Source organism: Poeciliopsis prolifica, unplaced genomic scaffold (assembly GCF_027474105.1).
Source record: "Poeciliopsis prolifica strain line A6 unplaced genomic scaffold, Auburn_PproV2 SCAFFOLD028, whole genome shotgun sequence".
NCBI lineage: Eukaryota > Metazoa > Chordata > Actinopteri > Cyprinodontiformes > Poeciliidae > Poeciliopsis > Poeciliopsis prolifica.
In genome coordinates this window covers 1328353-1353500 of record NW_026562403.1, presented here as the reverse complement: position 1 = coordinate 1353500, position 25148 = coordinate 1328353, and the positions used below count along the sequence as shown (strand labels likewise).

Sequence of the window (25148 nt, the reverse complement as noted above, 5' to 3'; positions counted from 1 at the left end):
TGCACATTTGTCTCTTTTTCTTCCATGTGTCATGAGTCATTCACCCTGGCCTCTTGTGACCGCTTTTTTTCAGCCCGCAGTTCAAAGGCACTTCAAAGCCCCCTGGGTTATTTCACCATCAGTTAAACTTTGTGGAAACAAGAAAAGGTTTTAGTGATGGGCTTATTTGAATTGCGTTAATCATAATCATTCGGGTGTTGTTTTAAATAACTGGACCCTCAATCCAAACATTGAGGGTTTTGCTTTACTTTGCAAAAATAAGGAATAATTTATTTAAATAAAGAACTTGTGGATGATTGTAGCAAACACTGAGAGCTTCGTTTCACTAGAGGCAGTTTTTTTTTTTTTTTTTTTTTTTTTTCTCGAGCCAACCTGACAAAGCAGTTTTGGTTCTTTTCACTTTTAGCTATTGCAGACATGGATGGCTACAGTATTTACAAGTGAAAAATCAAATCATATCCATTTAAGCCCCATAACAATTCAGGCTTTATTTATAGTCCATATTTCCAGCTGGTGATCCTCTTTTGCCATGGTGCCAGATAATTAAAAATATACAATGATGCCTATGTTTGTGTCTGTTATGTTATGCAAAAAGACATTTTACTTGACATTTCTGAGAAAAGACATAAAGTCTTGTTCTTATGGTATTAGAAAAGTTAGTGTAAGTCTGGTACTGTTATACCAAAGTTAGTGCAAAACACTGGCTGATGTCTTTACCACATTCTGTTTAAAACATTCTTAATCAAAAAGAAACAGTAAAGTGCTGATGTTGCAAACGACAGGGTATCATAATTCTGTAAGAAGACAGAATATTAATGTCAAAGACATTTGCATGAAGCCTTGTCTTTAAATATGCATTGTATCACGGTGGCACAGCTTAATCACTTATTCATCATTTTTTCCACTAGTTCCACAAGTTTCTGTTGTAATTGGATGAGATGGAGAATGCATTGTAATGACGAGACTGTCCCTGCATGCTTATCAGTTAACATGTAATCTTTTGGTTCAGCAGGAGGCACACTGTTATTTAGAAAAGTTAGAGAAACCCCATGTGCTCTCATTATATAATCTGTTGGAGGCTAGCATGCCATCATGAGGCATTCTATTCATCTAGAGCAGCATTTGGCTAAGGGATAATAAAAATACCGTTGTTATGTTGATGTGTTTTTATTTTCTATGCCCCTGCTGTAGATGGCGAAGTCGCAACCAACCCAGATAGTAGGATGACATAAAAAACTACTCAAATCAAAACTGGACATGTACCTTGCTCTGCTGCCCTGCTATTATCCATCCATCCCTTTTCTAACACGCTTATCCCTCTCAGTACTGCAAGGCGTCAAGAGGCGGGAGGTGGGGTCACTCTGGAGAGGTCGCCAGTCCATCTCAGTGCAGCACAGAGACAAACAGGACAAACAAACATGGACGCACACGCTCACACCTAAGGGGAATTTAGACAGACCAATCAACCTGACAGTCATGATTTTGGACTGTAGGATAAAGCTGGAGTACCCAGAGAGAATCTGGTGGCGCTGATTACATGGCAGCCTCACTTCTCTCAGCTTCCCCTCGGTCAGCTGTGGTTACAATGTAGTTGGCCATCATCATGTGTGCATGAATGGGTGAGTGACAGAACAGTGTATAGCGCTCTGGGCTCCTCTGGAGTAGATAAAGTATCATACAACTGTTTTACAATGTCACAATTTACCTTTCTCATTAAAGAGGGAAGTTGTATACTGAATGGCAATGACACAGGTGCCTTCAAAAAGATAATAAGAGAATGTACAGGAGCTGTCATTGTGAAGAAAAATTTATTTCCAGCCGGCTTCTTGAACAATGACCTTTTGCAGCTTACCATCCAGGATGTCTGCTGAACAACTGTCAAATCATTATTTATCATGCTAATTATGTAAGCCATAACATAACATTTTCAATTGTTATATTGAAAATATGTGTTATATTACTAACTAAAATAAAAAATAAATTAACTATCACATAAATTTATTAGAGACCAACAGACTATTTCACTGTATCTTAAGCATGTATATCAATATGACAGATGTTTTTTTTTTCAACATGCAGTTGGACATACCAGCCAAAAATGCCACTCAGATTCATATGATTACTTCAGCTCCATCCATTCTCTGCAGAAAAACCCAGGTAGCCTCTTGAGATAAGATGCAGTGAAAACTGGATATATGCCTGACTCTTCTATCCTGCTGCAAATGCTGAAAGATGTACAGATGTGCATGCACTCAAAAACATATGGACATACAAAAACAGCACACCTAAAAAAAACTGTGTAATGTAAAAATCATAAAAGTGTCCCTCTCAACACAAGCCCTCCTTACTCAGAAACCCCTTTTCTCACTCATCTGCATTCAGAATAAAAAAGCCACTTGTGCTGACAAATGATAAAAAAAGAAAAGTGGAGCAGGCAGAAGAAAAAGGAACATTTTTGCTGTGCCTAAACAAAGCAACCTTTAAAAGCCCCTTTTTTTTTCATTTTTCTTATTATAAGGGGGGAAATAAAAGGTCTTTAACTTTTGTGTGAACACAGAATGTAAATGTCAGATTTCTGCATACACAGAGTAGACCACAAAGGATTAAAGAAACTGAATGAGCACAAGTTTCTTTTTAGCTGCAGAGCTCTTTCCGACAATGATGGCTTAAAAACAGTAATTTAAAGTTTAGAGAGGTGTCCTGAGTGTTCAGACAATGGCGTTCCAACACCAGGATTCGGTGCATTTCATGGCTTCCACGGACTTTCCATTATATCTCGGCAAAGCGCCTCTCGCTGCTGAAATTACAGGCTGTCTAACTCAACGGAGTTTTATGGTCATTTCAGCCACTCAGCCCCCAGGGAAGTGGCAGGGGGAGCCCCCACAGAGGTAGACTTCTTTCAAGCAACCTGACACTTTAAACACAGTCATCCGGGTGAACGCTGAGTGCCTGTCCATCCTGCGTGGCAGTAATAGAAAACTAATGGCTTTTTCTATGGATTCTTATTCCTATCACTCGATGGCCATGACAAACAATGCGACTTAAATCAGATGAGTGTCAGTCCTGGAAACCATTTCCTCAAGATGGAGGGGAGGCAAGAAGAAAAAGTGTTATCAGACTTCATTTAAAGCAGTTTATTGGGAGTCCTATCTCGTTTGGAGTCTTTTCTTCAGACCTCTTTCCAGAAATATGAGCTTCTCTGCAGATGATAATATCGCTTGAATGTTAAGTTACAGCTGCTGAGTCTTATCGCTTTTCTCAGTCTTCGATCTAAAGAGGCTTTACAAACCGTATCTCATCTACATCGGGCACAACAATTTGCCCCAAACAATAACGACCAGCATAATAGCATTTACAAGAAGCAAATGGGAAAGAGCAAAACATGTTTGTTTCTTCTCTGACTTCTTCCTCTTCCACTTCCCTTTCTTTCTTTTCACTTGTGCACCTCTGACCTTATCTATCTTCGCCTCCTCTCTGCTCTCCTCTCTTGTTGTCACTTTCGCTTCAGATGCTCTTGTGAATTTGACCCCAGCTCAGACAACATGACCCAGTGGCCCTCTGTGTCCTTTTGTCATTTAACGCCAAATGGAAAAACAAACAATGGGTTTAAAAAAAGAAGAGATTTGATTGTTGCTTGTTTCCCACAGTGTTTTTTCCTAAACTCTGCATCACGTCTTAAAATGTCATAAAAAATAAAAATACAACTATCTCTACAAACATAGCTCTGACCTTGTGAAAGGACCATTTTGAATCATTTGACAGCCTTTAGTATCTTTTCCTGCATTTTTTCAAACCTGTGTCGCTACTGATGACCTTGGGACTTTGGTTAAAGGTGATTGCCTGTTTGATGCAAAAGCTATTTTCACCTGAATGTTTCTGGATTAAAAAAAAAGTAAAAAAATCTGCCATCTGCAGTTCTCACAGGGATTCCCCGGTCAATACTCCTAAAGGGCATTGCACATAGATGATGTTCAGTCAAAAAACAAGACAGCTTCATTTGTATCAGAACATTTTCTTCAACCAAACAACAAAAGTAGGTTAATTTTACTGTTACTAGTATAAAAATACAAATTTAGAGTTAATCTGAAAGTGAATTTTAAATAAAGTTACATAGAGAAAAAAATCTGAACATTTTAAACCCTGTAAATACTACAGGGTATAAAAAAAAAGAAAGCTGAGGTCCAGTTCTACACATTCACAACCACAAATTGGCCATTCTGTGTAAGGAAGACACTCTATTGATAATGTTTCATTAATAAAACATAGGGAAGCAATGAAAGAAAAGACGGCAGAGGAAAGGACAACGCCTGGTCTGTAAAGCTTTTCTGCGAGGCCATGTTCTCTTTGAGATTACAGTTAGGAAAGAAAATAGGCATTTACTAATCTCTGTATTGAAATGAAAGGCACAAGTCTTTTTCCAGCCTCATTCTTCTTACTACTTCAATTCCACTATCATTCTTTTTTTCACTCCTCTTTATACTCCTCTCATTTGTAGCCAGCAAGCTAAGCATGTCTCCACTGAAGGCGATGTCTGATTAAACGCTACACACTGCAGAAAGCCGAACTATGTCTGAGGAAAAAAAGGTCACCATTTGACATATGCTTTGCTTGCAAAAAAACAGAGCTTACCACTATCAGAAAAGAAACACTTTGATAACTTGTAATGTAACCAGTGGGGGGAAAATGGTTGTGGCACTGCCTTGAGCACAGTCCTTTAAAGGTGAGAAAGACAAATATCCTGTTTGTATGAGTGATTTTATTCCCCTGTCTGTTTTTTGAGTTATTTTCATATTAAGTCTTGAGGCGTTTGGGGTTGGAACAATGGCAAAAAATAGACTTTGATGCTAATTTGCAGGACAGGTTGACCTGTCCTAGTTTGCTTAGGAGGCTATTTGTGTAAGCTTTAGGTTTCTATTAAGGGTGATGAATTTAGGTTTAAACTAGCAATAATCTATAAACATATTACTCAGCCATAGAACCACTGACTTTGTGATACATATTTCATTTTAAAGATAATGATATACGTTTTTTGACATTAATAGTTGTTACATTTTAAAGTTTTCTTTTGACTCCTGAGACCATCACAAGCATAAACCTGGGTATGTTTGTCAGTGTTTGATTTGAACTCAGATCAACATCAAAGTCCTAGTTTACAGCTACAAGTTTTTTATGGAAAGTTTCAACAGTTACAGTAAAGCAAGTACACAGCCATCACAAAGTGTGAGAAGCAGGGGCTTCAGTTTTACAGCTTCACAGCGTGAAAACATTCAGAGGGTATTATTCATTCATAATCTTTATTTAAGCAGGTTAATCCCTCTGAGACACAAGCACTCATTTTGAGAGAGAACTGTTATTTTCTCATGGTTTGAATGTTAACTGGATGAAAGTTTATCTGTTCTATGTACCTAGTTAAATATCAAAAGACCCACTGATGATCATACTGTGTTTTATAGTGACTACACTTTGTTCCTTCTTCCCTAAGGTCTCATTAGGAGCCACTTCACCTTCTAGTTATTCATGTGTTACGTGACCGATACAGCTGAGCTCTGAAAGCTTGTGTATGTCCCAAGGTAGGAGATGAACGCACTTTGTAGAGTCATTTTAGTTTCATTCTGACAATTGAATTCACCTTGATTGAACTACTGCATGAAAACAGAACTTGTTAGGAAAATGGCCATTTGTCGACAAGTTGTAGAGTGAACATTTAGCAATTCAGGATTTTAGAGTACAGAATTTGTAAATATGAGTTGAACACATATTCTAGAGTTGTAGAAATGTGCACTGTTGATATATTCTAGTTCGTTAAGAAGATTTTATTAGTAGTAAGTAGTAAATTATACTACAAATAATGATTTCATTTATGAAAGGAAAAATAGCCGAGCTGGCTATATGTAGAAAGGTAATTAAATATGGTGAGGGTTACACAGTCGTTTCCAAGGATTTAGGTCACCTGTGAATCACAGTCAGAGAAATTTTCTGAAAGTTGGAACAGCAATTAACTTTCCCAGAAATACCAAAATTTCTCCAAGGACTTTGACAACCTATCCAGGAGGTCACAAAAGGACCTTTAACATATTCTAAAGCACTGCAGACCTGCAAGAAAGAAAATGGGCAAAAGTCATACCCAAAAGGACCAGAAGCAATGAACACAAAGGCCCCTTCTAACAACATCTCTATAATCCCCAAAACCTTTCCAGGTTTCATAAGATGTGTGTAAAACAAACAAAAAAAATGTAAAATGGTGATGTGACGTGAACTCAATTATGTTGTTGACACTAGAAAACCTTCCAGTGTGGCTCAACTAAAACATTTCTTCAGAGAGGAGTAATTGTTCCCCATACCTGATGGTATGATTTTATAGTAGAATCATCTACAAGGTTGTAACTTTTTAACATTTCATGTGTTATGCAAAAGAAAATATCCCATCTTACCACATATGTTGTTTATGAAGAGATGGTTTAAAAACTGAGAATTATTTGAAAGCTAACACAGTAATTGTTTAAAAGCAGACGAGCAGGGTTCTGTGCGTCAGAAAAAAAGGCTATACAGTTCACACTACTGCAACAACTAGCTTGTGAAAGCATTTATGACAGAGCAGTGTTTCACAAATATTTCTGCTACTAAAACCATCCAAAGTAATGGAGGAGACTTGTGATCAGTTGAGCAATTGAGCAAGTAAGTCAACCAATGCATACAACAAAATCCAAAAGCAACCACAACTACAGTTTAGATTGTGGTTGCTTTTGTTTTTAACTAAAGCAAAAGGTCATTTCTATTGAAATCCACACAGCCAAGTTTTGGTTGATAATCAAAAGCACTCTGCTGTTTCGAGACTCAACCTCAACCATGCTCTCTGTGAGACCCTGAGGTTGGGGCAGAACTAGCAGCCTGGGAATACTCCAAGCCTTCTCACAAGTGAAAAAGCACAAACGTGTCTGACTGCGAGTGTATGTGAGAGAGAGAGAAAAAGTGATGAGAAACGGATGATAAAAGTGCCGCAGCCTCCAGATTTCTTTCAGCTTTATCTCAGAAGCTATACAGAGTAATGTCATCTGGGCCAGTCTCTCTCCCCACATGGTTCCCCTCAGTGGGGACTTAAGTTGTCAGATACAAGAGAACAGACTGTTGAGTTAGGACAGTGTGCATGTGCATCTGTGTGTGACTGTGCGTGTACAAGAGAGTGCTGCCAATGAGTTTTCAGCAAGCAACAACAACCTGAGCCCGTATATCTCCCAAACTGGGTCAGCTTACCTGTATGCTCATTGACCGTTTCTCACCTGCCCACTTTGAAAACCAGAGGCCAAATAACTCAATCAAAGAGCGCTCAGTGATCGTGTCGAGGGGGGAAATGAATCAAAGATAGAAGTGTTGCATTGATCTTCCAGAAATCAATACAACACAAGTACGAATACAGCTCAATGCGCTTTGGGTTTGTTTTTATCAGGCATTTCTTTCACAAACCAACATGGGAGAGGATGGGAAGTGGCTGCGCATTCATGTGCAAGCATCCATTCGCACACGCAAAGATACACACCCACTTATGACAGAAAAAGAAAAGAAAAGATAAATGTGGATTGAACAGTAGCAAACAGAGAAATGCTTTCTGTTAGTTTGTGCAGGATTATGGGAGGCAGCTCTGTAATAACTGAAGCAGAGGTGCAACCAGGTGTTAGAAAAAGCTGCTGTTCCATTTAATACTTGTTCTCCATCCACCTCGTAAGCCAACAATCAACCCCACAGAGACCAAAGAGAGAATAAAATCTTCCAGTGCAATATGCCACCCAGACCCTCGCCAAAATGATATAATTGAAATCTTTTCAAATGTTTGCTCCATCTGGAACAATCTAAACCTTCTCCAAAGGCGAAATCACAGCCAATTTGGCAGCCAGTACTCTCAAGGTATACTTTCTAAAGGCCTTTACTTTAATATGACTAAATAGCAGCTATTTCAAAGTGCAATACTGGTGTAAAATAAAGATAGAATGAAAGTACCAATCATTCTTCAAGAGGTGGAAAATAGACAGTTTTCTCTTAATCCTGCTCCGAGCAGTAATTGGTGTTAAAAAAAAATCTATATATATTTTCATTCCTGTTCAATACATGCACCAAGGAGGTTCCACAATTTTCAGTCGCTAAACACATCGTTCAAAATCATTAACTTGATGCATTTTTAAAAAGTGAATAAAAATCAGATACATATTTGATAAGCAGAGGTGATCTTGTAACTCTTTAAAAAAAAGATTTTGGATTCTCATCACTTGTCTTTATCAATAAACCTGCAGCATTTTTTTGCTGTGTAAAAATGAAAGAACAAGAAGTGAATGACTTGGACAGAAATTGCTTTGGCTAAGAAAAGTTTGACATCTTCAAAGTCTTCTAAAATCAGTTTCCACTGAGGATACATTTTGCTGTAATTTGTGTGCATGTGTTGCACAGACTGTACTGTATAAAATAGCCTGTAGCAACTATTGCAAAAAACCTATAGCTGTTTGATCAAACCGCTGACCTCCCACTGACTGCAGTAGCCCACATCGATTCAGAGTACCTCCCCCTGCCACCCTCTGCCTCTTTGTCTCATTATAAATTATCCTTTCCTCTTCCTATTCCCTTTTCTCTCTTTAGTAATCTGTTGTTCTCAAATAAAATGGGTCTGGCAAGCTGAGTATCTTCTTTTTCTAGTCAGACAGTTGTCTTCAGAGAAAAATTAAGGCCTGTCACTGAATGATCTTTCTTTTGGTTGTACCAACAGAGAAGTAAAAAAGAGGCTCCAGAAAGTTTATTCAAGTCTTGTACTTTGCCAAGGTTTATTTTCACACTTGTTCTGCATCTTTACTGACTGGACTAGAGTTACTTGGAAACAAGAGACAACTTTATATTCCCAATAAAATCAGTTGAATTTAGAGGTTGCTACATGTCAAAGTGTGTAAAAGTTCAAGAAGTAATAATAGTTTTGAAACATATTGGCACTGTTCTATTTTAAATGAGGTAAAGTTATGCAAAAAGAAGGATAGTCTGAGTACTTTAAAAGTGTTGATTGTGAACTCTTCACGGAAAGATAAAATCGCAAGCCTCAATAAAGCTCAACAGCTCATTGTGTCTGAATTGTGGTGAAATTCGCTTACATGACAGCCGCAATTTACTTCTGAAGAACAAGCAAAAAAAAAATAAAAAAATTGCATTCAAGCGATAAGTACTGGAACTAGAGCGACTCCAGAGTGATTGCTGGTCTGTTGGTGAACGAGCAAGCCACGCAGCAGCAGCAGCAGCAGCAGCAGCAGCAGCAGCAGCAGCAGCGGCGTGCACACACTCATCGAGCTGTTGACCTCAGAGGGGCTTTACGTGGCCGCAGATAATGAGCTTTAACGTTCTATTTCATCTTTCTCAAAAAGGAGGAGCACTGCAGACACCAGAGGGCCGAAAGGTCAAAGAAAGCAACTCGCTCTGAAAAGAGATAACACAATGCAGGCAAGCAGGTAATTATTGAGACAATCATAAATTGGAGGAGGCCTGATGGAGTTCCATTACTTTAGCTGAGTGGAGGGTGAATTTAGTGTTGGAGAAGAGGAACCATTAACACTATGAGTGTGCTACTCTCCATAGAAAGTATAGAAGTGGAGCGAGAGAAGGACCTGTCTGAACAAATTACTGCATGTGCCTAAAGAGATTACTCAGAATGTTTATGTACAGTATGTAAACCATTTGAACAAAGGCACAACTTCTGTTGATACTTAAGTAGCACTTTGACTTTTCAGTTGCAGAAATCTGGCATGCAAAATAGTATTTCTGCACAGACTGGAGACAAACGATGTCTTTTGGAGGAGATGCATTTTGTAGTTAAGAGGCGGTTGCTGATGGTAAAAGAGTAACAATGGCAGTAATAGGCTCTGTGGCAAAAGCAGTTTAGTTTTTTCTCATAATTCAAAAAAGCTAAAATGCCCACTACATGCCAGAGTATGTGCTCTGGCATATAATATGCCAGAGCACAACATAGTGGCACATAATTGATACATTGTACATAATTGCACATGTTTTCTAGTTTTCTTTTTGTGTTCATCTTTATTTTAAAAAGACCTGGAAACCTTCTGCCTGATAGCCCTGGCTGTGGGGTCATTGTTCTGCTAAACAGTCAAAGTCTTTTCCAGCCTTTGAAAGGTCTTCTATCAGGATTGCCTTGCATTTAGCTTAATCAAGTTTTGAATCAACTCTCACCATTTTCCAGATGGCAAAGACAATCATCACTGTAGCATGATGCTGCCAATCACCATGTTACTCAGATGAGTAAGTGTGTTCAGGGTGATGTGCAGCGTTAAGTTTTCCATTCTACAGTATTTAGCATGAAGGACAAATTTGTGATTAATAGTTGTGCTGTAGGAGTTTGTATTTATAATGTGATAAAGTGTGAAAGCAGAAAGGGGCAGACAGCTCCTTTGTTCCTCCGATCTGACAGGTGGTTAATCTTCATTAGTGTCATAACTCATCTTAAAAGCACAGACGATTATTAAAACATAACTCACTTTAACACAAAAAAGACAAGAAATTACAGCGTATCAGAAGGAGCGTGAAGCCCCCTGATGGTCAGTACAGGACATGACTCTCCAGTAAAAGATTTTGACAGCTGGTTTGGCCCCAGGCTCTGTGTTTCACCTCCTCTGAGCAGAACTAACACAAGGAAACATGTCACGGCTGGGTAGGTGTGAATTAAATCTGGCTGCTGGAATCCAATAGAGGGCCCATGCAGCCGAAGTGATCCACTAATGTTTTGTTCAGCTTAATTGAGCATTGTCCCTTCAACTCAGCCTTACATCTTCATTTGCATCTAATAGCGGCTGCTCTCTAAAACGTCTAATTACCTTCAAATACACTAGAAAAATCAGCAAACTTCATCACGGCATAGGAGACAATCAAAAAGTACAAATGTGTAGCTCGAGTAAAATTTTAAAACTAAAATTGACTTGGGTGATAATAAATTACGTTTTTCACTCCAGAATTTGTGGTTTAAACTAAGAACACAAACAAAAAAAAAAACTCTGGCATATCTTTTCTTTTTACTTCACCTGCAGAGTGCATCCGCGTGACAAACCCGCCGCAGCTCCAGACAATTAGGCTTCTCCTTATCTGTGTAAGAGCAATCAGGAACTATCGTCTGCCTGCGTCTTTCGGCACAGCCTTCAGACTGGCAGGGACAGAAGATCAGCCGTTGGCTTAACTCTGGAGGCACGCGGTCCACGAAGGCCCTCAGAGTCTTGTGGCAGCGCTTCCTGTTGCAGCTCTCTCCTTTATTGGTGTCACTCCGGCTGCAGGTTGTGATGTAGCTGCTGCGGTGCCTCTTGCAGAGGGAGTTTAGGTTGCAAGCTTTAGTTGCATTAAGGCAAGGGTTGCAATCCTTCTCTGCTTCAGGACACTGGAAAGGCTTGGGGGTCAGTGTGTGCATTCCTAAAAGTAAAGAAAAAGAAGACAAGTGATAATATCCTCACTCTGTTATATCACCAGTTCCAGCTTGAACTTCTGATCTATGAGCACATAAATGTTTCAGCTGAGTCTGGGTCAAATAGACCATTCAATGTTCCTCCAACTTGTTATTGTCAAATTCTCTTGAGTTTATGTAAACTGTTGCCTCAGTTCCCCGTAGGTGACTAAAGTTGCAGAAATATCTGTTGCTTGTCATTTGGGTGGCCTAAGAACAGACAAAACCAGGACTCATCCTTTAAATCCTACAAACAAGGCCTATTCTTGAAAATAGCAATTTTGTTAGAATAAGATTCAATTTATTTTTAGGAGTAGTTTTATTACACTGTACTTTATACTCAACTGGAAGTAAAAAGAAAAGGCGTGAAATATAAACCCACCAAGTTAAAGTAAGACTTATTTATTATGCACACGCTTTGCTACTTTAAGGCAATTTTCCACCTGCTGAGCCTGTTGTGCAACTTAGCACTGGAAGCAATTTACGATGTTCTAAACTGCATTTTTATATTTACATTGTCGTCAATAAGTCTTAGTCTTGTAGGTTGTTTTGATTTTGTTTAAATAAAAGAAAAAAACAGATTTGGAAAATAAATTATCCTGAAACAATCTGTTATTTTTGAATGATGTTATTAATTTGTGTATCTTTTTTTTCCATTTTAGTCTTTAAAATACCTCACATTTTCACATATTGTTGTCTGTCTGATGACATAATTTTTAAATATTACATCAGATGTTGTGATAAGTTACTCAATACTTCAGTCCTAATTTATTTCATTAAATTAAACAAAGGAACAAATAAATACTTTTTAACTCTTACTATTTTTTCAGATTGGTTCTTTTTAGTTTTTGCTCATAATTCAGTACAATGTTGGATACCTTACCCATCCTGAAGAAGATTAGTTAGGAGGAGCCTTTTGATAAAAACCAAAAATTTCCAAAGCCTGAAGAACTTTTCCTACATTCAGTTCAATAATTATTTAAGATTAACAGACTGTATTGCTGTTTGAAGTAGGTCATTCTTGAAGCAGGACTGGTGTAGCAGACTGAACATGGGGTCATTTCTCATGTCTTTGTCGCTGCAGTATTACTAATTTTCAAGCATTTTATCTATTCAGATTAATATTTGTGTTTTTTTTATGCTGATGGAATGTAAATTTTTTTTCCATCAACATCTGACAAATAATTTAAATCACTCATGCAGGAGGTTCTTCTTTTCTCTGAAGCTAATTGGTTATGTTGTTCCTATATCTATTAACATGGCTCACACATTTTTAGTTGAATGTGTTATGATTAATTATAGTGATCAAGCGTGATTCCTTTGGTTCATGCTGCAATGTTTCAACAGGCGCAGCCTGTGCCCTTCCTCACTGTTCATGTTCTGACTTATCAACATTGACTTCACATCGTGTCATGAATCCCTGGCAGAGAGACTTGAATATCATCTTTACCGCTGATATTTCAAACAGCTGTGAGCCAGCAGAGGGATGCCTCCAGCCAGGCCCATCTACTCCACCCGAATCGATCCAGGCTGTTATAGACCTTGAGTCAAATATAAATAAATTAAGATATGATTTCAGATGACATGTTGATGAATTATTCATTAACTGTTGACAGCTGATGTGATTACCATAATACCAGGTGATTATCAAGTTGTCAGGTTGTCATATTGATACAAATAATATTTAAATTTATCTTTCAATGTTTTGACTTAATGGAGCAAACGAGAAACATCTCTTTATTCATTTGTTTTCCAGAAGAAATGTAAAAACAAAAGGCCTTGGAAAAAGAGAACACTGCGACGTGAAATGCTGTAACATCTGCCCTTAGCGGGATCCGCTAAGGTCAGGGAGACAATGCTGTTACAGGAACAGTGTTTTGTTCATCAGTGTCAGTTGCACATTTTTTTATTTTTGAGTGACAAAAAAAAAAAAAACTGAAATTACCCACCCAGGTGTGTATCATAGCTGAGAAAAAAATGTCATGCTAATAAACTTGTTTGTATGTTCTCATATGCTTTACCATTTTGGAAAATAAGAGAAAAAACTTTTCTCATGAAATATACTTGTAATAAAGCAGGTTTATGTTCACTGGTGGCACCCCTCTCTTGCATTCAGGCTATATTAGAGAAGTTAACCTTCTTTTCCCTGTAGATAATGATATTTCAGAGGTCGTGGCGGCACGGTGACACTCTGAGAGATTCATCTCTTATTCAGCAGAACCAATCTCCTTCCATGTCTATCAGACAGCCTGGAGCAGGAAGAGGACAATCTTTTTTTTTATTTTCTTTTTTTTTAAAGGGGTTGTGGGAGATACACAGGATTGTTTCCCCATGTTACACTGCATGTTATCAATCCTTGGAATTGGGGGAGAGAGCACATAAACCCCCAAAAGGGGGACAAAAATAAATAAGCAAAATTAATGATTTTGTGGTTTCAAGGAAACAAAACAAAACAGCCCCATAAGACTAATACAATTCCAAAAGATCTCCCTATAGGGAAGGAAGCACATTTAAATGACCTTCCCTTTCAGAGTTGTTATTATTAAGATGTCTGAAGATTAACTCAGTAAGAACTCTGATAAATGAACGGGTGCTGAGGGTTTTGTTGTGAGCTTCTATGTTCAAATGTTACGTTTTATTTTACTCTTTTCAGATCTCAATATCCTCATCCAGAAAGCAGTTTGCCCCAACACTATCAGACAGTAAGTGTGAACTCAACATATCCTGACTATTATTTAAGTGCCTTTTACTTTTGAGCATATTTCAAACAAATATTGTGCAGAACTGCCCAGGCATGAAATGTATGACAGATTTTAGGCCATTTTCCACCAGCTGATCCAAGGCAGGCCAATCTCCCCTTCAGTACTCCAGAGTAGTGATTCACCTGTTATGACTTTGGGATCTCTAGTTTCCCAAAGCAGAATAAAGTTTTACATTCTGACATAATAAGCCAGATATTGCTTCCCATACAAAAATGCTGAATCCAGGAGGATCTTCATCTTCCTGAGTGTAATTATGAAAAAGACATTGACAGCACTGGCTGTTCAAATCGTTTTACATGCTGGACCATATCTTGTGACACTTTATCATTCTGCTTAGCAGGTCAGCACTTAATCTCAGACACAGCTCAGATTCATAAAAGTAACATTATTTTAAGAATTAGTTTATCCTACAATAAAAATATCTAAAGTTATTGGCTATCAAACATAGTTTTTGCACTAATATGGACCAATAATTCTCCGACACTGAATTATATTTTTGCTGGTTCAAGCTGGCATAAATTTATATAAACAATCTGAGACTTGGCCTGGATTTTTTTTCAACATATGGCACATTCAAAACTAAAGTCATACATTCCCAGATTTGCAATGAATGTATACCCAGTCATAGTTTTAATATGGAGATATGGCTCACTGGCATGGCTTTTTGGAAAAGTAGGAGTTGTTAAGTGAGCAAGTTAATTGTCAAATGTGTCGGAAAAGAGTTTTATATTACTTTCTATATTCTGTCAAGGTATTGTTCCTATATTTTGCATTGTGTAAGAAAAAATATATGATAAATATAGTGATGCTAAAATGTAGGTTTTATTTGCAGCTTCCAATTTAGCCCAAATTTAAGGACTATTGTGCCAAATAAGTAACTTTCACTGCGTTTGATCATCACTAGTTTCATATCTAGAAACAACTGACGGATCAAGTCTGAAGTGCTTTTTGTCCAGCTTGAGATATTATATCTGGAGTAACACAAAAACAGCAGCTCAGGAGGGTGTTGATGTCAGCATTCAACCAAAAACCTGTACTGTCAACCCAACAGTAATTTTTCTGCCAATATGCATGTTTTATAAAAATGGACCATTGCAGGAGAATTAATCAGTCATTTCAGACGGGAACAAAGTGGTTCTTATACTGTTACACCAACAGCTGAAAAAAAAAAGACTAATTTTAACCACAGTCTACAATGAGGCCGAAGCATGGCCTAAGTTTTACTTAAGTGGGCCGAGCTCAAGCAGGGCCAGAGGAGAGCAATACGGTCCAGCTGGTGGAAACGTTCACAGGGCGACTGTCCAGTAGTTCGGGCTGCATTACATTGATGGATTGCAGCTTCTAAATCTCCCCTGGCCATCTGCAGCTATAATGTGGGCCACTGGGGGGGTCTGAGATGAAAAGAAAATAGGAGAAGGATGAGCTCCTACAATTTATCTGACCAGGCTGAGCACAGCCTGCGATGGAGGCTGCAGCAATGGATGGGATTTTACTACCTTTGATTGGGAAGCAAAGATGGAATATGGTGCTGGAACCAAAAAGATGTCCTAGGGCGGGCATAAGACATAAAGCCCACTTGATAGCTCTAATGTTGTTACACTCTAATAGGAAAGCATGCAAGTGCAGGAGGCGAAGAGGAAGGAGGCAAAGAGGTGGAGTTGAGAGGGGAAACATTTAGTATTGTGTTACAGCGTTATAATTGATTTTCCAAGTGCATCACAATACAGATTTTCAGAAAACACGTTGTACAGTAATGTTCGGAGAAAGCGGCTGATAAGCTGATGAGATGAGACGTTTAAAAATGGAAAAAGCTTTAAGAGCAGAGTGAAGACTTGTGGCGGTTGATTACTGTAGCTGATCATGATCGAAGGATGAAGTGAGAGGATACAAACAGATTAAATGGCCACTCACACAGGCAAGCTGGAGAGCTTTCAATTAATGGAGTCTAGTTCAGGAACAAAAAAAAAAAAAAAAATGCAGAGTGCACAAAATAATTAACGCAACTCATCAGCGGTGCAATCAACCGCTCTCAGCATAACAGTATACCTATCCATAAACATAGCAGTTGCACAGAACAAGTAAGTAACATTGACAAAGTGAAAGGCTAGAAAATTGAAAGGCTGAACTAATTGAATATTGCATGTGGGATCAATATATGCCAACAGTCGTGTTAATATTAGCACAGTCTGGTTACCAAAGTTGTCAAAATATACTAAAGACTTAAAAATCAAAGTCCTTCAAATGCAAAAAACACGATCAAAGTGATTAGTTTTCTTCTACTGTCTCTTCTAGCATTCTCCCCCCAATGTTAAGGCTTGATGGTGAAATATAACCTTTTTTTTTTCTTTTATTAAACATGACAAATAAGAACCAGTTCATGTTGAAGCTGACAACGTATTTCAAAATGTTTAGGTAGTTAACTTAAAACTCCCATGAACATTCTGTCCATCATAAATTTAATGATTCTTTATTGATCATAAATCTAGTTGTCTAGTGGTGATGTAGTGGTGATACTAGTTTTGGCAAACAATGGGAGAGAAGTCAAGAGATTGAGGTGAGAAAGAACGAAGTGGTTAGTCAGACAGCCGGATGGTGAGAAGCAGGCCGTGTTCTGGTGAAAAAGAAGGACATAGTCAAAATGAAACTGAGCAAAATGTAAAAAGAGCTTGTAAGAACAGAAAAAAAGAGCTGATAAAATGGGGCATGCACTTTGTATTAGGATTTGGATACTTTAATTCCTTGAGAGTAAGGGATCTTCTTTCTTAAGTAATTGCTCTTTGTCAGCCTAATTTGAATTCAGCATTTCATATATCATCCCGTACTCGAGGGACGCTACACTGCAGAAAGGGTGGGGGAGTTTGACTGTGCATGGAGCTTGGGGGTCTAGGGTTTCAGGCTAGGTTAGGAGTATAAGGTTGACTCCTGGTATGTTCTCAGTAATTAGGAAAGGTGCCAAAGTTTGAATTTAATACAGCCCAGGGTGAGCGTGCGAGAGCTTGTTAGGAAAGTCTTTAGTCTGGACCCCGAGGAGTGTGTCAAGCATTTCCGTGTCAAAGGCCTCATCAGTCATTAGTGCTATACTCTGTCGCAGTAGGGACTTCCAGAGGGGAGGAAAAGGAGCTGCACTGAATCTACAAAATCATCTCTTTAAGCTTTACCGAGCAGGTTATGTGAGTGGATTTCATAAAAGGCAGGGCAGTGGAGTTCAGAGAAATGCCGGGTTTCTCAGAGATCAGCTGCATTTTACAACTGAATATGAAATAAATGCAGCAAATGGAAGCAGTTTGAGATCGAGAGCCTGCAAAAAGTCATGGACATTATGCAAAAGCTAAATATTTTTACATGGAGAACACTGGGCTTCCAGAGAGGCTGTGTCACAACAAACAAACTGAAACTGAAATGTTTATAAGAATTTCAAATTTACCTGTGTCGCATCCTCATTGGCACTCTTTATTCAGCTCTCTGAATACTGAAGATAATACAAAAAGCTTTGAAACAGCTTAACAAGATGCGTATTCAAAGGTTTGCCTGTGCAATATTGCTTTAATGATCAGCTCTACTGTTCATTATCAGCATTCAAGTCAACTGAAACAACACATTCTGCTCTCTGACGCTGACTTTCTCTGTGAAATGCTGACTACTGCAAGGGGAGTAGAAGGAAGTCTCATTACAAATCCACTGAGGGACAAGCTAAGGCTTTACTAAGAGTGAACTGATTAGGAAATGCACACAGGATAATGAAGCATATTAGCAAAAGCAATATGAACACACATGGGGACAGCTGCAGGCATACACAAAACTAATCTTGCACAAATCCATGCAAAGCTACTCTTGCACCCCAAAGCGCTTAATGTACATATGCAAATAATTTAAAAAAAAAACCCCGCTAGTGTTTGCCTAGGTAACAAGAATTGTTATGACAATGGCTTGAAAATGTCAAACATTTGCAGCAGCATACTTAGCAGAGCTGGTGCACCGTTCCATCTCCGCAGCTGTACTACCAGCAGCTTTCTAGATTTAATTGGATGGTGGACATACACTGCTGAGAGGTGAGGGGCTTAGAGCAGAGAGGTGGAGGGTCTAACTAAAGGATGTTAAACCTAATTCCAGGAGGAAACCGTGAATGGAGGATTTTCAGCTGCCCTTTGCTCTCGATAAGTTAATCAGCTCACAAGAGTCAAGAAAACAGACCACAAAATACCATGTTTCAATTATAATAAATAATATCCCTGCATCTTTTGTAGAAAAATGCCACTTATTTAACCTTGGATAAAGGCTAGTTTTTGAAGAATGATTCAAGTCCACTTTTTACTGTATTTCCTTGTTCCTTGAATCCAACAAATACTTTTTTGATATCTTTAAACAATACAACCAATCAGGATATGTCTGCTGTTACACTCAGACATTTTGCCAACTTCTTTTAGGATTTATTATATTAAAAAAATTAGACAACCATACTATATTTCTAGAAATATTTATGTTGATTTAAGTGGGGCTTGAAAGCCTACTCAGTCTGTTTATGGACTGAACTCCATGCTCCAGTAAACTCATGCATTACTAGTGAGCGTGAAATCTACTTGACGGACAGAAGGAAAGAAAAATATGAAAAGCAGAACCAAAATATGCTTTTGGTTTTGGATTTGCTATTATTTCAAGGAGAAGTTTATGAGATCTCATTTCCCGCTGCTATCCTTACACCCTCCACCCCCTAAAGTCTAACACCTGAAATTGTTGTCTGCATCCTTTACAGCATAAAGAGCCATCTCTGCTCCCAGGCCAGCCAAATAAAAAGTTGCTTAGAAATGTGCATGGAAGTTTAGATATCATTTAAAACAATGTTGCCATGCGTTTTCATCCATGTGTGTTGATTGTTTTCTTTCTTTTTTCTTTTTTTTTTTAACATCAACCTGCCAGGAGATTACAGATGAAAATTAGCCTGTGTGGCTAAATTTAGCACGTTTACATGGTTGTTTAAAAATACTCGTATTCATTAGAATGCACTGTACCTCATGAAATAAATTCAAAGAATTAGATTAATATCTACTCTCTATTTTTATTATTTTAATTAAAGATTTTAAAAAAATTTAGCTAAAGATGATGGATCTTTTTTTTCTGTAGGATGGAAAATTATGTTGAATATGCATATAGTTACCAGTTTAATGAAAAAGAAAACATAATACTGATACTTTCAGAGTCATTTTCTGCAGACATGCATTGTAAATATTGAAGGGAAAAAAAATCAGCATTTGCCATTCTATCTACATTTATAGACATTTAGTTATTTGTTTGTAAATTCTATCCAAATTTATTAGGAGACACTGTGGACAGTCCAAACAGCCTGAGACACAGGTTGCAGACCCCTCACTTAAAGGAATCAGTTGTCATTTAATTCAAGAGCATAGAAGTTGAAGAAAGAAACTGTGATCAGTTTCTTTCTTGTAAGCACATGCAGCTTCAATACGCCTATGCAGTACAAACCGTTGAATCAATAATCAGGCACGGAGATGTCTGTGAAGAGGTGTAACAAGATCTTGTGATATCAAAATGTCACCAAATGAAATTAAGTCTGTCTCATGAAATACTATAAAATGAGGATATGAAGGTGAATGCTTTAGACTTGGTATTCTGCATTTTGTTCATTCTCTTATTTTGAAGTATGCATGAAGTAGTTCTTAAGTGACTATCGAAAATACAGAGTCAGACAAAATATTAAATTTTTGAGAGTATTAAGACCTAACAAACCTGATAAGCTGAAATAGTGTGGGCTGGAATATTTAAGATTATAATGTTGATGTATGATGTCCATATTGCTGTGCATTATTTTTTTTTTCTTCTTGAAGGCTCAAACTTGTTATCATTTAGTCTTGTGAGATTTCGCCCTTACTCAGTATCACACAGAGCCAGACAGGACAAACAACCTGACAGTCGTGTTTTTGGACTGTGGGAGGACGCCAGAGTACCCGGAGAGAACCCACGCATGCACAGGGAGAAACTCCATGCATAAGACACCGGGCCGGGAATCGAATCCAGGACCTTTTTGCTACATGGCAACAGTGCTACCAACTACCACAGCTTAATTCCAAACATGAAAAGATAAAAATTCTTCCAGCTAGATGGAATATCAGTTTCTTTGAGCAAGCAAAGGTATTTTATTTGAGGCAGAATCTACAAATCAGTATGGTTGCAAATGAGGTTCTAACACAAATATATCAGTTTTAAAATGCAGGAAGCCATTCCTTGTTCCCCTCCACCTTTATCATAGAAACAATTGCATTGTTCACCACCAGGCATGAAAAATAAAACACTGGGGTAAAGGTAAGAAAGACAAAGTATGCATTACATTTTATTTGGCCTAGGTCTTCATGTGTTGTCAAAGTCTGGGGGCGACACTTGGCTCTGCCATCGTTTTGTTTCTTGTTCTACATGTCTTTGGGGTTCGTTCAAAAGTAATACTACCACTACTACTATCAGTAGTTGTAATGGTGGTAGTACTGCTACCTCTAATAATAACAATAATGATGATAAAGTATCAATCAGGGCAGCAGCCAAGCAAATGTAATAGCTTACTGGAAAGCAAACACTGTGAGTGGATTATTAAACAAAAAGTCCCAAGCCAGAATTTTTTTTTCACTCTTTTGCAGCGTTGTGTGATTGGCTCCCGGTCTAAAGTGTGGTTTATTGCGTTAGTGCCCAGAAGCACAGAAACAAAACAGGGGAAATGTTGTCTTTGTTGTTATTGATATTAATAACTCCAAGTTCAGTTTGTGTATCCTGACAAAGTGGTAAATATTGGGAGTCTTACCAAAGTACAACATTTTAGAAAAGTCTGCTAAAAACAAAAACTTCGGGTTTCTAGGTAGAGGACATCCAGGTCACCTGATGTCCAGAGGTGGTCAAACAGTATATGTCAGTAAAAACTGTAAACAGGGCTTACAAAAAGTTCATAGTTTAAGCTTGATTTGTTGGGTTTAATAAACATTTGGCCATCTCTGAACATTATAGCTCTGATGGAGAAATTGTTTGTGCAGCAAGTAGTCCGGTCTTACATATTTGAGCCAGAATATGGTGCATGATGGATGGTAAAAGTAACCAGCAGTGCTGAGGATCCTGATTATTTTCAGAACTCAAATCTACTTATATTCCTTTTTGAAGTTTCTGCCACCATTATGCGGCACACCAGCACAGCCATCAGACACCTGACATCCAAATCCACTCCTATTTACATTAAACACTAAGCACACAAACAGAGTGGAGGGCTTAATTTTGTGACTTGTGTGGAACTGAAGTGGATGATTGTACTTAACACTCACTTTGGTAGTAATGCTGTAATTACTATCATGTCTTGAATCGAATGTGCAGTCATGTTCGGGCTGAGCGGACCCATCATAAGTCTATCTGCTTGTCGATCATTTTTAGCAGAGGTAGGGCCTGATGTGGCAGAATTACGGGCCCCGAATGGATAAATAGTTAATACTCAGCAGTAGAATTCATCAAGCCAGTTTCTGATGTGGGTGACAGAGGCAACCGCACAGGCTGGCATTTTGTCAGGGAGCAGCAGTGAAGGGGTCCCACTCTATTGTCTTCTCATTTGGGGAATAATTAGAGAAAGGCTCATATTTTTTAATTGAGAACATCCAGAATGTAAAGATGAAACTGAGCTGAGCACTGACCAGCTGAAACACTGCTGATGGAGGAGTACGAAGCCAAAGAGAAGGGCATTTTATCTGTATGTTAATACCAGAAAGTTTTGAATCATTGAAAAAACTGAAGATAAACACTCTCCTCATTCAATATGACAGCTCAAACAAGGATCACTGTGTTCCTTCCTTTTAAATTTGGACTACTTGAAACTCAACTGCATTTTGAGGAAGACAAAACCAAGAGGCTTTGGCTGCGTTATAGTATTAAAAGGAGAAACAATGTGTCTTTATGTTTCATTTGTTTCCAGATTAGAGAGAGTGCACATTACATTATGTAATTTCTTTTCTTCTCAATCTTCTGAACCCTATTTTCTTTTTCAGACACAATCTTGGAGAGCAGAAATTACTTTTCAATTTTCAGCTGCTCTCTGAAAGCACATGTTCCACTGGCCTCATCAACCAACGAAATATTCCCCTGCTTTTCATACAATAACGTTTACAAACATGAATATGAATGTTTCCCAGTGCCATGGCAAACGTAGTAAGAACTGCATAAAATGAGTGTGTAATTATTTATTTTGTTTGCCCGTGGTTTACTCTCAGTGCCACAATCAATTATGCTGCCCTCAGAAATGGTAAATAATGAGCAAAGCTTGAGGCTAAAAAGATTTTTGGAGAGCGAATTCCATAGTTCACCTCCGAGAGAACGGGAGAAACAGCTGAAGTAAAATGGATTCAATAATGAGTCCCCTGTTGCATCTTGTTATGTCTAGATACATCCTACTGCATTACTTCTTTTTTCCCTGGCACACACATTTTTGCTTCTACATTACAAACTTTATCATAACAAACTGCACTTACAACACATTTGACTTTTTTTATTTTGAGTGCTGAAAATCTCGACAAAAACTCCTTTTTAATGGTAGGCTACATCATCTTCTTTCAAAACTAGTGATACTAACATGATCTACTTTATTTGTTGACATTTTTATAGTCAATTTTTGAAAATATGCTTTTTTTCTGTTCCAAAAAGATGCTGGTTCTTCATGATATATCAGAAAATAAGCAATAAGTAGTGCCACATTTGACAATAGAGAAGAAGAAATACACTGCAGTTGGCGTTTGTGGATTGATTTGCAAAACAAAATGGAGATCTCAATTCTGTAAGAACATGATGAAGGCAGATAATTTTGCACAGTTGTACTCAATGTTTAGATATCTCATTCTCCAATCACATCCATTATATAACCCTGTAGTGGACTACCCATTGTAGCTGTGGTTTAAAAATGTGGGTAGCTGCATTGATTTGTTTCACCCTGGCAATGGTAACCATCAGATTAAACAGCTGGCTATAACTCTGAGCTGTTTAATTAGTAAAGCAAAGAAGAAATCACAGTAGAAGCAAAATCAATGGCTGGGAAAAATGCAGTGTGGTGAACACAGAACTGACTGTGTGGTATAAATATTACAACAAACAACCAGAGAATATAATAGGACAGATGAAGCAACAAGGTCCTCGTACAGCAAAGAGAACCTGTTTTTTGACAACAGTGGCTTCCAAAGCTCTCGTGAACTTTCGAACGCTTTGTCAGCTTCAATGGATCTTATTGGGATGACAGGCCAAAGTATGGCTATAAAGTAGAAGAACACACTGTTTTCCACATTTTTTTGTAATTAGAAATCTGAAAGCCAACTTGCATCAAAACTATATACAGCCCACTTTTCCTACTAAAAAGAAATATCCCGAGCAACATAACTGTGCCAACATCATGTTTAACTGTGGAGATGTCTCAGTTTCTCAGGATGGTCATTAATGAAATTTATAAAGCAAATTTCTTCAAAGGTCTGCAGTTGTTTCATTTTTCAGTGACACAGGAACAATGCTCAATTAAATGATCATTGCTTCAGAAATGACTTTTACCTTGTCAATAAATGTATCCCTGACCTTGATCGTCATAGTCTTGTGTTTATAAGCATTCACAAAACATCTGAATGATTATCAAGATTGAGTTACATACAGCCCCACAGTGGCACATTGTGGCACTGTGGGGCTTAAAGATATTGAATTCATGGGGGCTTGACTAAACGAATACAATAATTCTCAGATTTAATCCAGTAAACAAAGTTTAGAACTGTACTTCAAATATAATCAAAACTGTGAAAAGCAGAAAACTGCTTTTAAATGAACTGGATAGCAGGTTTAGAAGAAAACCTCTACATTTTGTCCCTTGTAATAAGCTCTTTTACACTCTCTTTTGAAAGTGCAAAAGGGCATGATGAGCTCAATGCTGATCTCAGTTTAGATCAAAGGAGGGATACCTGAAGAGATGGAAGCCAAGCCAAACACGTCGGGTTGCCGGTTGGGGGCTACAGGTTCATACGGAGACGGGTCTTCCATATCTCCACCTGAAACAACAAAGGAATGATATTTATTACCACTGGAGAAACACAAATCACTCTAACACTGATAGAAAGTAACTCGGATCACAAAAACAGACAGGAAACAGATGTGGCCACATTCACAACAAACAACATTCTTAGTCTTGCACAGATGAGCCAAACAAATATGTGCACTGGATTTGAAGAAGACATTAGGTTCTAATAAGCTGTTCTACTGAGTTCAGTCCAGGTCTTACATCCTGATCAAATGATGTGCTTCTGGTGAATCAGCCTGTTCGGCAAACTAAAGCACAAGCAATGGATCTTCCCTGCTAACAATGTGTTGTAGAAGCAGTTTGTAAAAAAAAATCAAATTAGCACTCAACTGTCTGTGTGTCTCCCATGCGCCTGCTCCTCCATGGGCTCTAATCCCACATTTAAAATTCATAGCCATTCTGTGTGATTGAGACAAACCCTCCAGTGTGTAATAGCTTTGCATTCTGATCCTAACAGGAACACAGTGCAGGTGTTGTGAGGGTGGCTCTGAGGCCCCCTGCTAGAGATGAGAACATTTGAAATCTCCTGGTAGGAGACTACACTTCCCGAACAACAAATCAGTAGATGTAATCAGAGCATAAGGTACAATTTATCAAAATAATGCCCAGAAATGTTCAAAGTGAAGATAAATGCTGATGAAAAAATTCTACGGTCTTTGCTTGGATTTTCCTGTTGAAGATACGTTTTTTCTTTTCTTATTGCACGGTATGTTACAGTTAATGTGCTTATTTTCTGCATGCGTGCCACACGTGGGTCATTCCTGTTAAAGACTGAAAAGGGAGACATCACAAGAAACATGAAGAAAAAAATCTTCAGCAAAGACTTTCAGTAAAATAGAATCAAGAC

The 25148-nt window shown here is 38.1% G+C and overlaps 1 protein-coding gene across 1 annotated transcript in view; it reads right to left on the bottom strand.

Moving 5' to 3' along the window:
* Nucleotides 1-25148, bottom strand: part of LOC129372094 (GDNF family receptor alpha-2-like) — a 66918-nt gene that overhangs the window by 21562 nt on the left and 20208 nt on the right. The window contains exons 3-4 of the mRNA XM_055049122.1: nt 24186-24272; nt 11055-11433 (exon numbers count right to left, since the gene is read on the bottom strand). Of these exons, the coding sequence (XP_054905097.1) occupies nt 11055-11433; nt 24186-24272 (466 nt within the window). The remainder of the gene's footprint in view (nt 1-11054; nt 11434-24185; nt 24273-25148) is intronic.